Source organism: Anomaloglossus baeobatrachus, chromosome 10 (assembly GCF_048569485.1).
Source record: "Anomaloglossus baeobatrachus isolate aAnoBae1 chromosome 10, aAnoBae1.hap1, whole genome shotgun sequence".
Taxonomy (NCBI): domain Eukaryota; kingdom Metazoa; phylum Chordata; class Amphibia; order Anura; family Aromobatidae; genus Anomaloglossus; species Anomaloglossus baeobatrachus.
In genome coordinates, this window is record NC_134362.1 from 65,987,380 (window position 1) to 66,000,902 (window position 13,523).

Here is a 13,523-nt window from a genome sequence, read left to right on the forward strand (position 1 = left end):
GAGGGCACAGTATGAGAGGAGCAGTATACGAGGGACAATGTGAGGGCACAGTATGAGAGGAGCAGTATACGAGGGAAAATGTGAGGGCACAGTATGAGAGGAGCAGTATACGAGGGACAGTGTGAGGGCACAGTATGAGAGGAGCAGTATAACGAGGGACAATGTGAGGGCACAGTATGAGAGGAGCAGTATACGAGGGACAATGTGAGGGCACAGTATGAGGGGAGCAGTATACGAGGGACAATGTGAGGGCACAGTATGAGAGGAGCAGTATACGAGGAACGATGTGAGGGCACAGTATGAGAGGAGCAGTATATGAGGGACAATGTGATGGCACAGTATGAGAGGAGCAGTATTTGAGGGGCAATGTGAGGGCACAGTATGAGAGGAGCAGTATACGAGGGACAATGTGAGGGCACAGTATGATAGGAGCAGTATATGAGGGACAATGTGAGGGCACAGTATGAGAGGAGCAGTATACGAGGGACAATGTGAGGGCACAGTATGAGAGGAGCAGTATACGAGGGACAGTGTGAGGGCACAGTATGAGAGGAGCAGTATACGAGGGACAATGTGAGGGCACAGTATGAGAGGAGCAGTATATGAGTGACAATGTGAGGGCACAGTATGAGAGGAGCAGTATACGAGGGACAATGTGAGGGCACAGTATGAGAGGGACAGTATACGAGGGACGATGTGAGGGCACAGTATGAAAGGAGCAGTATATGAGGGACAATGTGAGGGCACAGTATGAGAGGAGCAGTATACGAGGGACGATGTGAGGGCACAGTATGAAAGGAGCAGTATATGAGGGACAATGTGAGGGCACAGTATGAGAGGAGCAGTATATGAGGGACAATGTGAGGGCACAGTATGAGAGGAGCAGTATACGAGGGACGATGTGAGGGCACAGTATGAAAGGAGCAGTATACGAGGGACAATGTGAGGGCACAGTATGAGAGGAGCAGTATATGAGGGACAATGTGAGGGCACAGTATGAGAGGAGCAGTATACGAGGGGCGATGTGAGGGCACAGTATTAGAGGAGCAGTATATGAGGGACAATGTGAGGGCACAGTATGAGAGGAGCAGTATATGAGGGACAATGTGAGGGCACAGTATGAGTGGAGCAGTATACGAGGGACAATGTGAGGGCACAGTATGAGAGGAGCAGTATATGAGGGACAATGTGAGGGCACAGTATGAGAGGAGCAGTATATGAGGGACAATGTGAGGGCACAGTATGAGAGGAGCAGTATACGAGGGGCGATGTGAGGGCACAGTATGAGAGGAGCAGTATATGAGGGACAATGTGAGGGCACAGTATGAGAGGAGCAGTATACGAGGGACAGTGTGAGGGCACAGTATGAGAGGAGCAGTATACGAGGGACAGTGTGAGGGCACAGTATGAGAGGAGCAGTATACGAGGGACAGTGTGAGGGCAAATAGTGAAGGCTGTACGGTGTGAAAAGACAGCCGAGTATGGAGAGGGGGCAGTGGTGTGGCGAGGGGCATGGAAGGTATGGACAATATGGAGGTCATTGTTTATATCACAGGTGCATTATTTTGTATGGAAAGTGTATAGGATATAGTTAATGAGGGGGGATGGTTTTATGGATATTCATAAAGAAATACAATGTGGCGGCCATAATTCATGGTGGAGGGATGGTGCAGGGGTTATAGTGTGGCGCCCCTGACCTGGTCAGGCACCACTGAGTACTGCACCCATGCTGGGGACAGTACAATACAGGTAATCCAGAAGGCTGACAGGGGTGTGGTACACAGGCGCATAGTAATCAGCTCTCACACATGTACCCATGAGAGGACCCCTGGGGATCCCAGGAGGGGGAAAAGCCTTGACCTTCACTGGAATAGTGGAGGGGGCCAAAAGCCTCCATCTCCTCTCAAGGGGTGTGGTAAGAGAGTCTGGTTGCTAGGTGGCGTAGGCAAGAACAGGAGAGGAGGGGCAGTGAGTCAGTTAGAGCAGAACTCCATAGGGCTCAGTGAGGAGCAGAACTGTGGGGCTGTTGCTGTCTAACAGCGCCCGCGCAGTGGCTACTGACGGGGGAGAACGGTCAACTAGGAGTGCTACCCGAAATCCATCTTCAGCTAAAGAGAGAGCATCGGAGTGGGAAGTAAGGAGACTGCTAGAGAGTACCAGGCCCAAACGGGCGGCAGATCCCGAAGCGGAGATAGATCCAGCTTTCTTTTGCTAAACCTGCCGGTGTGGGGCTCTCAAAGCCCACGCCACAACACCACAAAAAGCCGCAGCCACGTAGCCACAGTTAGGGCCCATAGCTCACAGGAGGCAAGAAGCTGGAGTGATCTGGCCCAGGCAACAAGCACACGGCAAACGAAGGGGAGTGAGGCTTCAGCAACTTCCCTGGGTGACCCCCATAGGGACTCAAAGTCGGGGTCACCCCAAACCAAAAAGGGCTAAGGAGGGCGAGTTAGTAGTCACCCTCACAAGTCAGCCTGAAGGACACCTGGTTCCCGCCTGGTTCATCCCAGCTACGCCCGGGTTACTCACCCTGCCACCTGAAGTGAGTAAAAACCCTGAAAGACATTCTGCCTGTGTGAAGTTATTCTGCGCCTTGTGGTACTACGCACCTACATCGGGCCCTGGGGCTTGCCTCACTCTCAGGAGGCTGTTCCAACTAACTGCACATACCATCAGCCCCAGGCGACCCTCAACCTGCAGTGGCGGTCCCTACTGGCCGCAATACTGAGAGTGGCGTCACGACAAGAAGAAGATCTCCTACCTGTGACCAGATCCAGCTGAGTGGAGTCCCTGAAGGTAATGCACCGACACAACACCTGTGGGGCTTCACATCTGGCGTCACGAACAGGATAAGGACTAGACCTGTTCAGACAGGTGACCATGTGCCTGGGCGGTCCGCTTGAAAAATTGGAAGCGCCGCCATATTGCCACCATGAAAAGCGCGCTGAAAAACAACAGCAGCCCGCGCTGGAAGAAGTTACCGCCCACGAAGAGGTGTGGCTACCCAGAGATCCTCTGCAGAGTTCTGACCTCGCTTGTGAAGAGAGCGGAAGCGTCCAGAGACGGCGGAGCAGAGAAGAAGCCAGCAGCTTGCTAGAGAAAATGGCGTCTGAGTGCAGAGACCCAGAGCCAGGCTCCGCTGCCTGGTGGTGTCGGGAGCTCGCCGAGTTCTGCGATCAACTGGAAGCCAGGGTCGGAAGGCTGATCAGAGAGGGACGCGAGGAGTTTCTATGGATGACCGCGGCGGTTCGGGCCTACGAGGAGAGAGACGCGCACCGAGTGCCAGACCGGGCGGTGACGACTCAGACCCCGATGCTGCTACCGATGGGTGAGTCCAGTGTTGCCCCTGCCGGCCCGGATGCCCCGACCCCTGCTGCCACGCCCGCGGTCCCTGAAGAGGCGCCCGGTGTGGCGACGCTGAGCCAGGCCGCAGCCATGCCAGGTACGGCCCGCCAAGCCCAGCCCGCCGCAGCGATGCCCTGCTCGGCCCGCAAAGAACCGGCTGCCACCGCGACCCTCATCCGCGCCGCAGGCGTAACGCTGACCCAGGCCGCCGCCCTGCTAGGCCCGGCCCGCCAAGACCCCACCGCCGCAGCAACGCTCGTCCGCGCCGCAAGTGAGGTGCTGAACCAGGCCGCAGCCCCGCCAGGTGCGGCCCGCCAAGCCCAGACTGCTGCAGCGACGTCCAGCCCAGCCTGCACAGAGCCCCCTGCAACAGCGACGCTGATCCAGGCCGCCGCCATGCCAGGCGCGGCCCGCCAAGACCAGGCCGCCGCCATGCCAGGCGCGGCCCGCCAAGACCAGGCCGCCGCCATGCCTGGCGCGGCCCGCCAAGGAAAGATTGCCTCATCATTTTCCCCGGCCTGCAAGGCCAGAGCAGATACCGCTCCCCGGTCTGAGGAAGTCCCTACTAGGAAATCCCTGATAGGTGAAGACTCCGCATACTGGCAGCTGAAGGCTGACCTGGAGGCCAAGTTCCCACAGGAGATGGTGGACAGATATATGCTCCCTCCGCACACCCCCAAGAGGATTCCAGCAACCTCTGCAGCAACCACGCCAAAGAGTCCCCTGTCTGAGCCTGCTGAAGAAAGCCCATCCCCAGCACTGCCACCAAAGGAGTGCCAAGAAGAACTAAGGGGGAGAGGAGGCCAGGAAACTGAGGAGCTGACTCAGGAGCCACCAGCAGCGGATCCATACCCCGAGCCGGAGATGTTGCCATATTCCCGCTGGGACGAGGAAGACCTGACACCTCCTGCGGAAGAAGATCTGCCCCAAAGCCTCACCTGGGAGCTTGTAAGCTGCACCTTGCAGAATCCAGTCCGCAAGACACAGCGCCGTAGTAGAACCCAGTCTTTCCCTGCACCGCCATCCCCAGAGCAGAGAGAAGTCATGGCCAGAGACCTACAAGAAAAACGGTTCCTGAGAAGAGCCAAAGCCCAGGTCAGAGGACCCCTTTGCAGAGGAGTAGTGGAGGACTTTAGCCTGAAGTCAGGATACGGATTCATCGTTGCACCTGGTATAAAGGAAGGCATTTTTGTCAATAGGAGAGACGTCAGAGCTAATTTGCCCAGAGGACATCCTGGAAGAAACCTGAGGATGGGAGACTCCGTACAATTTACCATGCATCAAGGAGAAAGAGGCTGGTATGCCTTAGATGTAGCACCATGTCCCAAAGAAGAAAGAAAAGACAGAGATAAAGAAACAGATGCAGCAAAGGAAACAGATGAAGATCAAGAAAGAAAAGACAAGGAACCTACAGATGAGACTACCTCAGACGACGACAAAGAGCAAGAAAGCAGCAGGTGCCGCAGCCCAACAGGCCCAAGCCCTGGTATGGAGGAGTAAAGGAAAGTAAGAAGTTCAGCAGTTAGAAAGTTAAAGTTTTGAAAAGTTTGTTTTGCAACGTTTACGTTCAAGCATGTGCCCACAAAAACTATTGTGAGAAAACCATAAACCTTAAGGCTATGAACTGGCTATAGCCACAAACTCTCGCAGTGTAAATAGTTACACCAAAAGGGCACCACCACCACCAGAGTCAGCCTGTTTAGGGGCTTGGCTCGTCTGCAACCAGGGGGCCCGTCCGTATATAGGGCCTTGGCTTACCTGCAACCAGAGAGCATGCCTGTTTATGGGGCCTGGCTCTCCACCACAAAGAGGGTACCTGGTCAGCACCAACTGTGGAGGCCGCCTCTGCATCCTGCCAGAAGAGGCTGAAGGCGCGGATCCACCAGGCCAGGTATACCCTGAAACCACCAGCCCATGTAAGCCGCCTCTACATCCTGCCAGAAGTGGCTGAAGCCGCGGCCAACGTGAAAGGGTTTTGGGTGGGTTAACGGACTTGTGGGTGGAGGGTGGTGATGTATGGTACCTGGTGGTTTTAAAAATGTTTTACCATGTTTTAATGTTTTATGCATTTTAAAATGTTGTCTTGCAGCCCGAGGACGTGCTGGTGATAACTAAGGGGGAATGTGGCGCCCCTGACCTGGTCAGGCACCACTGAGTACTGCACCCGTGCTGGGGACAGTACAATACAGGTAATCCAGAAGGCTGACAGGGGTGTGGTACACAGGCGCATAGTAATCAGCTCTCACACATGTACCCATGAGAGGACCCCTGGGGATCCCAGGAGGGGGAAAAGCCTTGACCTTCACTGGAATAGTGGAGGGGGCCAAAAGCCTCCATCTCCTCTCAAGGGGTGTGGTAAGAGAGTCTGGTTGCTAGGTGGCGTAGGCAAGAACAGGAGAGGAGGGCAGTGAGTCAGTTAGAGCAGAACTCCATAGGGCTCAGTGAGGAGCAGAACTGTGGGGCTGTTGCTGTCTAACAGCGCCCGCGCAGTGGCTACTGACGGGGGAGAACGGTCAACTAGGAGTGCTACCCGAAATCCATCTTCAGCTAAAGAGAGAGCATCGGAGTGGGAAGTAAGGAGACTGCTAGAGAGTACCAGGCCCAAACGGGCGGCAGATCCCGAAGCGGAGATAGATCCAGCTTTCTTTTGCTAAACCTGCCGGTGTGGGGCTCTCAAAGCCCACGCCACAACACCACAAAAAGCCGCAGCCACGTAGCCACAGTTAGGGCCCATAGCTCACAGGAGGCAAGAAGCTGGAGTGATCTGGCCCAGGCAACAAGCACACGGCAAACGAAGGGGAGTGAGGCTTCAGCAACTTCCCTGGGTGACCCCCATAGGGACTCAAAGTCGGGGTCACCCCAAACCAAAAAGGGCTAAGGAGGGCGAGTTAGTAGTCACCCTCACAAGTCAGCCTGAAGGACACCTGGTTCCCGCCTGGTTCATCCCAGCTACGCCCGGGTTACTCACCCTGCCACCTGAAGTGAGTAAAAACCCTGAAAGACATTCTGCCTGTGTGAAGTTATTCTGCGCCTTGTGGTACTACGCACCTACACAGGGCCCTGGGGCTTGCCTCACTCTCAGGAGGCTGTTCCAACTAACTGCACACACCATCAGCCCCAGGCGACCCTCAACCTGCAGTGGCGGTCCCTACTGGCCGCAATACTGAGAGTGGCGTCACGACAAGAAGAAGATCTCCTACCTGTGACCAGATCCAGCTGAGTGGAGTCCCTGAAGGTAATGCACCGACACAACACCTGTGGGGCTTCACAATAGCATATGAGAGGCACAATGTAGAGGCCATGTGTCATTAGGGGGGCAGTGTAGGGGGTCACTTTTTGATCAGGGAGCATACTGGTGCAAATATATTTTCAGGTGCACAGTATAAGGGTTATTTAATGCGCAGCATGGGCGGATATTTTTTATTTAGATGTAATAATGACACTCATATTTGTAGTGCACGTGTTGGGATATGTGTGGAAAATCAGAGGAAATGGAAGTCTGCGGAAGGAAGCTGTGTACGTCCAAAGTCATCATGTCATCTGGATCAGATGAAGAATGGAGTGAGACAAAACCAATCAGAGAAGAAGTCGCCAATACGGTACCTGGATCTAAGGCCGGCTTTGCACACTACAACATCGCAGGTGCGATGTCGGTGGGGTCAAATCGAAAGTGACGCACATCCGGCGTCGCAGTCGATATCGTAGTGTGTAAAACCTTTTTGATACGATGAACGAGTGCAAAAGTGTTGTTATCGTATCATCGGTGTAGTCTCCGACATTTCCATAATGCCGGTGCAGCGACAGGTACGATGTTGTTCCTCGTTCCTGCGGCAGCACACATCGCTGTGTATGATGCCGCAGGAGCAAGGAACATCTTCTACCTGCGTCCCGGCTGCTATGAGAAGGAAGGAGGTGGGCGGGATGTTTACATCCAGCTCATCTCCGCCCCTCCGTTGCTATTGGCCCCTTAGGAAGGAGGCGGTTCGCCGGCCAGAGCGACGACGCAGGACAGGTGAGTCCATGTGAAGCTGCCATAGCGATAATGTTCGCTACGGCAGCTATCACAAGATATCGCACGTACGACGGGGGCGGGGACTATTGCACTCGACATCGCAGCATCGGCATGCGATGTCGTAATGTGCAAAGCCGGCCTAAGGGAGCATTTATCCTGGACAATCTCTGCATTTAAAGGTAATTTGTCAGCAGGTTTTTGCTCCCCCATCTGAGAGCAACATAATATAGAGACAGAGACCCTGATTCCAGCAATGTGTCACTTACTGAGCTGTTTGCTGTCAATTTGATAAAATCAATGATTACTCTGCTGCAGATCTAGAAGTTATGCATAGCTCATGAATATGCTGGACTACCTGCAGCACGTGAAGTAGTCCTATAATGATAACCTACTGTTGATTAATCAGTAATTTTATGAAAACTACACTAAGCAGGTCAGTAAGTGACATCGCTGGAATCTGGGTTTCTGCCTCTACGTGATGCTGCTCTCAGATTAGAGGGCAAAAACCTGCTGACTGATTCCCTTTAAATGATAGTCAACCGATTGGTTATATGAAGTCGATTGGCAGCTGTTTAATGGCCTGTGACTGCAGATTTGTGAATCCTCATTGCATGCGCACAGTGCACTGTCATGGTTTTCCAATGCCGGTGGTGAGAGCGGCCGTCATGTGACCACAAGTGTGCGATTGGCATACTTCTAGCCACATCTGCATGAGGCTTTAGGCCAGAATCACACTTGCTAGTGCCTCGCGTGTAACTCGCGCGAGTCTCTCATGGTAGAACCCGGCATGGCCACACACTATGCATACAGGAGCGTCTGAGCTGCATAGAGATACATGCAACCGACCCGCTCCTGTCAGGGGAGTGTGCGGCCAAGCCGGGTTCTACCATGAGAGACTCGCGCGAGTTACACACGATGCACTAGCAAGTGTGATTCTGGCCTAAAGCGGGCTTTACACGCTGCGACATCGCTAATGCGGAGTCGTTGGGGTCACGGATTTTGTGACGCACATCCGGCCGCATTAGCGATGCCGTTGCGTGTGACACCGATAAGCGATTTTGCGTCGTTGCAAAACAGTGCAAAATCGCTAATCGGCGACACGGGGGTCCATTCCCAATTATCGTTACTTCAGCAGTAACGAGTTTGTTCGTCGTTCCTGCGGCAGCACACATCGCTGCGTGTGACACCGCAGGAACGAGGAAGCTCTCCCTACCTGCCTCCCGGCCGCTATGCGGAAGGAAGGAGGTGGGCGGGATGTTACGTCCCGCTCATCTCCGCCCCTCCGCTGCGATTGGGCGGCGGTTCAGTGACGTTTCAGTGACGTCGCTGTGACGCCGCACGGACCGCCCCCTTAGAAAGGAGGCGGTTCGCCGGTCACAGCGACGTCGCCGGACAGGTAAGTATGTGTGACGGCTCTGGGCGATGTTGTGCGGCACGGGCAGCGATATGCCCGTGTCGCGCAACAGATGGGGGCGGATACCCACACTAGTGATATCGGGACCGATATCGCAGTGTGTAAAGTAGCCTTATGTCTGACTTATTGGTAGGGTACGTGATCAATTTAAGTGCTTAGAACAGCATGAACACCAGCTACGGCCCTGCTGCTACACTTAACCGTACCAGTCTGCGCATGCACGCTAAAATGTATTTTTTTTTTCTCAGACCACTCGGTCCAAGGACAAAATCGAACATGTGCACTGCCTCATTGGAAAACACTGGTCCGAATGCGTTCCAATATTTTGTTAGATTGCACTTGGACCAAAAATATCGTTGTCTACACAAGCTATAAGGGTGGCTTTATATGCTACGATATCGGCCCCGATATTGCTAGCATGAGACCCGCCCCCATCGTTTGTGCGACACGGGCATATCGCTGCCCGTCACGCACAAAATCGCGCACCCTCTTCACACTATATTTACCTGCCCTGTGACGTCGCTGTGACCGGCGTACCGCCTCCTTTCTAAAGGGGCGGTCCGTTCGGCGTCACAGCGACGTCACTAAGCGGCCGCCCAATGACAGCGGAAAGGCGGAGATGAGCTTAACAAACATCCCGCCCATCTTTTTCCTTCCGCATTGTGGCCGGCGGCAGGTAAGAGGATGTTACTCGTTCCTGCGGTGTCACACAGAGCGATGTGTGCTGCCGCAGGGATGAGGATCAACTTCGCCCCAGCAACAGCAGCAATAATTGGGAGAGGACCCCCATGTCAACGAGGAATGATTTTGGACGTTTTTGCAACGATCCAAAATCGCTCCTAGGAGTCACACACAACGAGATCGCTACAGCGGCCGGATGTGCATAGTGAAATCGTAGCGTGTAAAGCCCACTTTAGGCTGTGATACTTTAGTTGTAAATATGGTTACCGGGTTAGGGGCCCACTCAGAAGTTTCGCCCCCTCTGTGCCGAGCCCCTAGCTACACCTCTGCTGGCAGGCACTCAGTTGTATCATGTCCCTGGTGTACCGTGTACATTGCAGCGATGGCCGGGAGTTTCCTAACACCTGGTAGAAAGCCAGTCCCTGCGTGACTGTAAGGTGCTAAGCTTACTGTATATCATGTTTCCGAACAGCAATTTTGACCATTGCAAGTATTAGAAAATTGTTAGAAATTGTGCATACTTTACTGGTAAAATTCTATACAGTAATACTTACCACTCTATGCCATTTATGTGTACAATGTCTCCTGGGCTTTTAAATTCGCCCTTATGGAAACAATCACAATCTCTCTTCAGGACACATTCACCAGAGCCTGACAAGTACAATCCATCTGGACAGGTGCAGCCATCAGTGGGAGTAAAGTCCACTCCAGGTGATTTATCGCGTACACTCAGAGATTTGCAAGTAAGTTGGCAGTGCTGGACATTATACTGAAAAATCATTGGAGGTGGGCACTCTGTGTATTTTTCTAAAAGAAAAAAAGATTAAGTAACATTCTCTACAAAAAAATTATCATTAATAATTATGTTATCTAAAAATAATGCAAGTCTACTTAACTTTTTATTTAAATTCCAACAGGAAAGGGCACCTTACACTCTGCGATATCGGCATCGATATCGCTAGCGAGCACACCCGCCCCAGTCAGTTGTGAGACACGGTCAGATCGCTGCCCGTGGCACACAACATCGCTTACATGCGTCACACGGACTTACCTTCCCTGCGACGTCGCTCTGGCCGGTGAACTGCCTCCTTTCTAAGGGGGCGGTTCGTGCGGCGTCACAGCGACGTCACACGGCAGCCGTCCAATAGAAGCAGAGGGGCGGAGATGAGCGGGACGTAACATCCCGCCCACCTCCTTCCTTCTGCATTGCCGGTGAACGCAGGTAAGGAGATGTACGTCGTTCCTGCGGTGTCACACATAGCGATGTGTGCTGCTGCAGGAACAACGAACAACATCGTACCTGCAGCAGCAACGATATTATGAAAAGGAGCGACGTATCAACAATCAACGATTTTTGCCGTTTTTGCAATCATTGATCGTCGCTCCTTGGTGTCACACGCTGCGATGACGCTAACGGCGCCGGATGTGCATCACTAACGATGTGACCCCGACGATATATCGTTAGCGATGTCGCAGCGTGTAAAGCACCCTTTAGTGTCCTCATGTCCCATTTTTCCACTGGAATGGAGGCAAATTTCTGGGGACAATCTAAAATCCTAACCCAGATGAGCCAATATAGGAGATCAGCTAATCTTTTGAATTGTGAAATCAGCAGTTTTGCCGATATTTCTCAAGAAATTTGATTTGCAGTTACAAAGCGTGTGAGTGAAATGCAGACGATCAATAACCACACCGGCCATACTTTTCAGACTTTATCTGCACTCCTACCTCTCCCATCTATTAATTATCTCTATTAGTCTCTTTGAAAAAATGATAACCTTTTCCAGCACTCAATGTCCAAATTTTCCATAAAAAAAATTACTTTATTGCTCGATTACAAAGATAATGTAACATCTGTCTGAACCACAGTCTGCATATGGCAGTCACAGACAGGCTAGTGGCTAGCCGCCCACTAAGCAGGACCCCGAGAACCCCCAAAACCCTTTAACCCCCAATACAGGGATTTGGAATTACTACATGGCCCCGGAGATCGCTACCTGTGGAAGGCAACAATCCCAAGAAGAGTAGTCATCAGGCAGGGTCAAACCAGGAGGTACAGAAAAGGGACAGGCAAGAGCGTAGTCAGAAAATCAGGCTGAGGTCAAAACCGGAGATGGCAGCAAGGTACAAAAATGGCAGGTAGGAGAGTAGTCACAGAGCAGGCAGGGGTCAAAACCCAGGGATCAATATACAGAACTGGGCGAGAACCAGAGATAAGCAGGATAACTAGACTCTATATCTGGCGGGCGACCAACAGACAGGAGGTGGAATAAGAAGGGTGTGGTGCCTTTCCATTGGCTGTGACTGAAAGGTGGTAACTTCAGCTGGCAGACACACGCCACCACAGTCAGCTAGTGGTACTGCAGGTCCCAGGAAAACCTAGCTTAGTGGATAGGCGGAGCCTGCGCCCACCAGAGTCACTGGCCCTACTCCTCCCCTATCACCAGCATTGAAATACGGCGACGCCTAGTGATCCAAGCAGAAGTCACAGGAACGGACTCTAGTAGAGAAGTGACAGATACGAAAAACACACAAATATAAAAACAGGACATCCTGCAAAAAATCCTACTCGTTTCGAACCTAGGCATATGTATGATTCTTAATGATGCATGATTAACAAACATTCTTATCTCTAGGTTTGGAACGAGTAGGTTTTTTTGCAGAATGTCCTGTTTTTAAAGTTATGTGGTTTCCGTATCTTTTTAATGGATCAATAAAGCTATGTTTTTACTTACAAAATTTGGATAGTGCTGGAGAAGATTACCATTTTTCCAGATGTATTCTATTATCCTTCCAACTGGGTCTCAGTGTCCGTGCATATCTTGAGAGCTCAAAGTATTTTTTTTTTCATCAGGTGAGCTGAAAATATTTTCTTTTTTGGCAATGATTTTTTTCTTTTCCTCATATACTAATGTTCTTTACTGCTGTGTTGTTACACACTATCTACATAGTTTCTTTAGTGTTTTAACAGTGTAAATTTTGTGTGTTCTCTAAAAAACTCAATACAGAGTCATTAATGTCTAAACTGCTCGAAACAAAAGTGAGTGTACACATAAGTGAAAATGGCCAAATTGTGCCCAAAGAGGCAATATTTTGTGTGGCCATCATTATTTTCAAGTACTGCCTTAACTCTCTTGAACACGGAATTCACTAGGGCTTCCCAGGAGCTGCTGGATCCTCTTCCATCCTCCATGACAACATCACAGAGCTGGTGGATGCTAGAGACCTTGCTCTCCTCCATCTTCCATTTGAGGCTGCTCCACAAACCCTAGAATGCGCAACCAGAGAAATCTACCATAGAAAACAATTAACCTAGCAGGCTTGCAAGGCCCCAGGTATGCGTTCTAGGGTTAAGAGGTTTTAGGTATGGAGATGCTTGGCCAGACCGGTACCTTTACCCTCAGTTTCTTTGGCAAGACAGGTGTGTTAGGGCAGTATTCCAACATGATAATGACCCCAGTGTCCCAGTTTCAGAGGGAGGGGATCATGCTCTGTTTCCGAATGTCACAGTACATGTGTGGCATTCATTTATCCCTCAATGAACTGTAGCTCACCACGGCCAGCTCCAGTAATGCAGCCTCAAATCATGACATTCTCACCACCATGTTTGACTGTAGGCAAGCCACACTTGTCTTAATATTACTCACTTGTTTCCCTCCACTCATGCTTGACACCATTTGAACCAAATAAGTATATCTTGCTCTCATCGGTCCACAGGACAAGGTTCCAGTAATCCATGTCCTGAGTTTGCAAAGAAATTTGATGAAGTGTGTGGCATACGGTCTGAGCACTGACAGACTCATCCCCTCACTCATTTAACTTCGGCATCAATGTTGGCAGCACTCATATGTCTATTTTGATAAGACAACCTCTGGATCTGACACTGAGCATGTGCATTCAACTTTTTTGGTTGACCATTGCCTATTCTGAGTGGAACCTGTCGGTTTAAACCACTGTATGGTTTTGGCCACCATTCTGCAGCTCAATTTCAGGGTGGTGGCAATCTTTTTACAGCCTAGGCCATCTTTAGCTAGAGCAGCAATTCTTTTTTTCAGATCCTCAGAGAATTCT

At 51.4% G+C, this 13,523-nt stretch overlaps 1 protein-coding gene across 1 annotated transcript in view; it reads right to left on the bottom strand.

Annotated features, from left to right (window-relative positions):
- Positions 1–13,523, bottom strand: part of LOC142254348 (mucin-2-like) — a 156,295-nt gene that overhangs the window by 43,418 nt on the left and 99,354 nt on the right. The window contains exon 16 of the mRNA XM_075325394.1: positions 10,007–10,259. Within this exon, the coding sequence (XP_075181509.1) occupies positions 10,007–10,259 (253 nt within the window). The remainder of the gene's footprint in view (positions 1–10,006; positions 10,260–13,523) is intronic.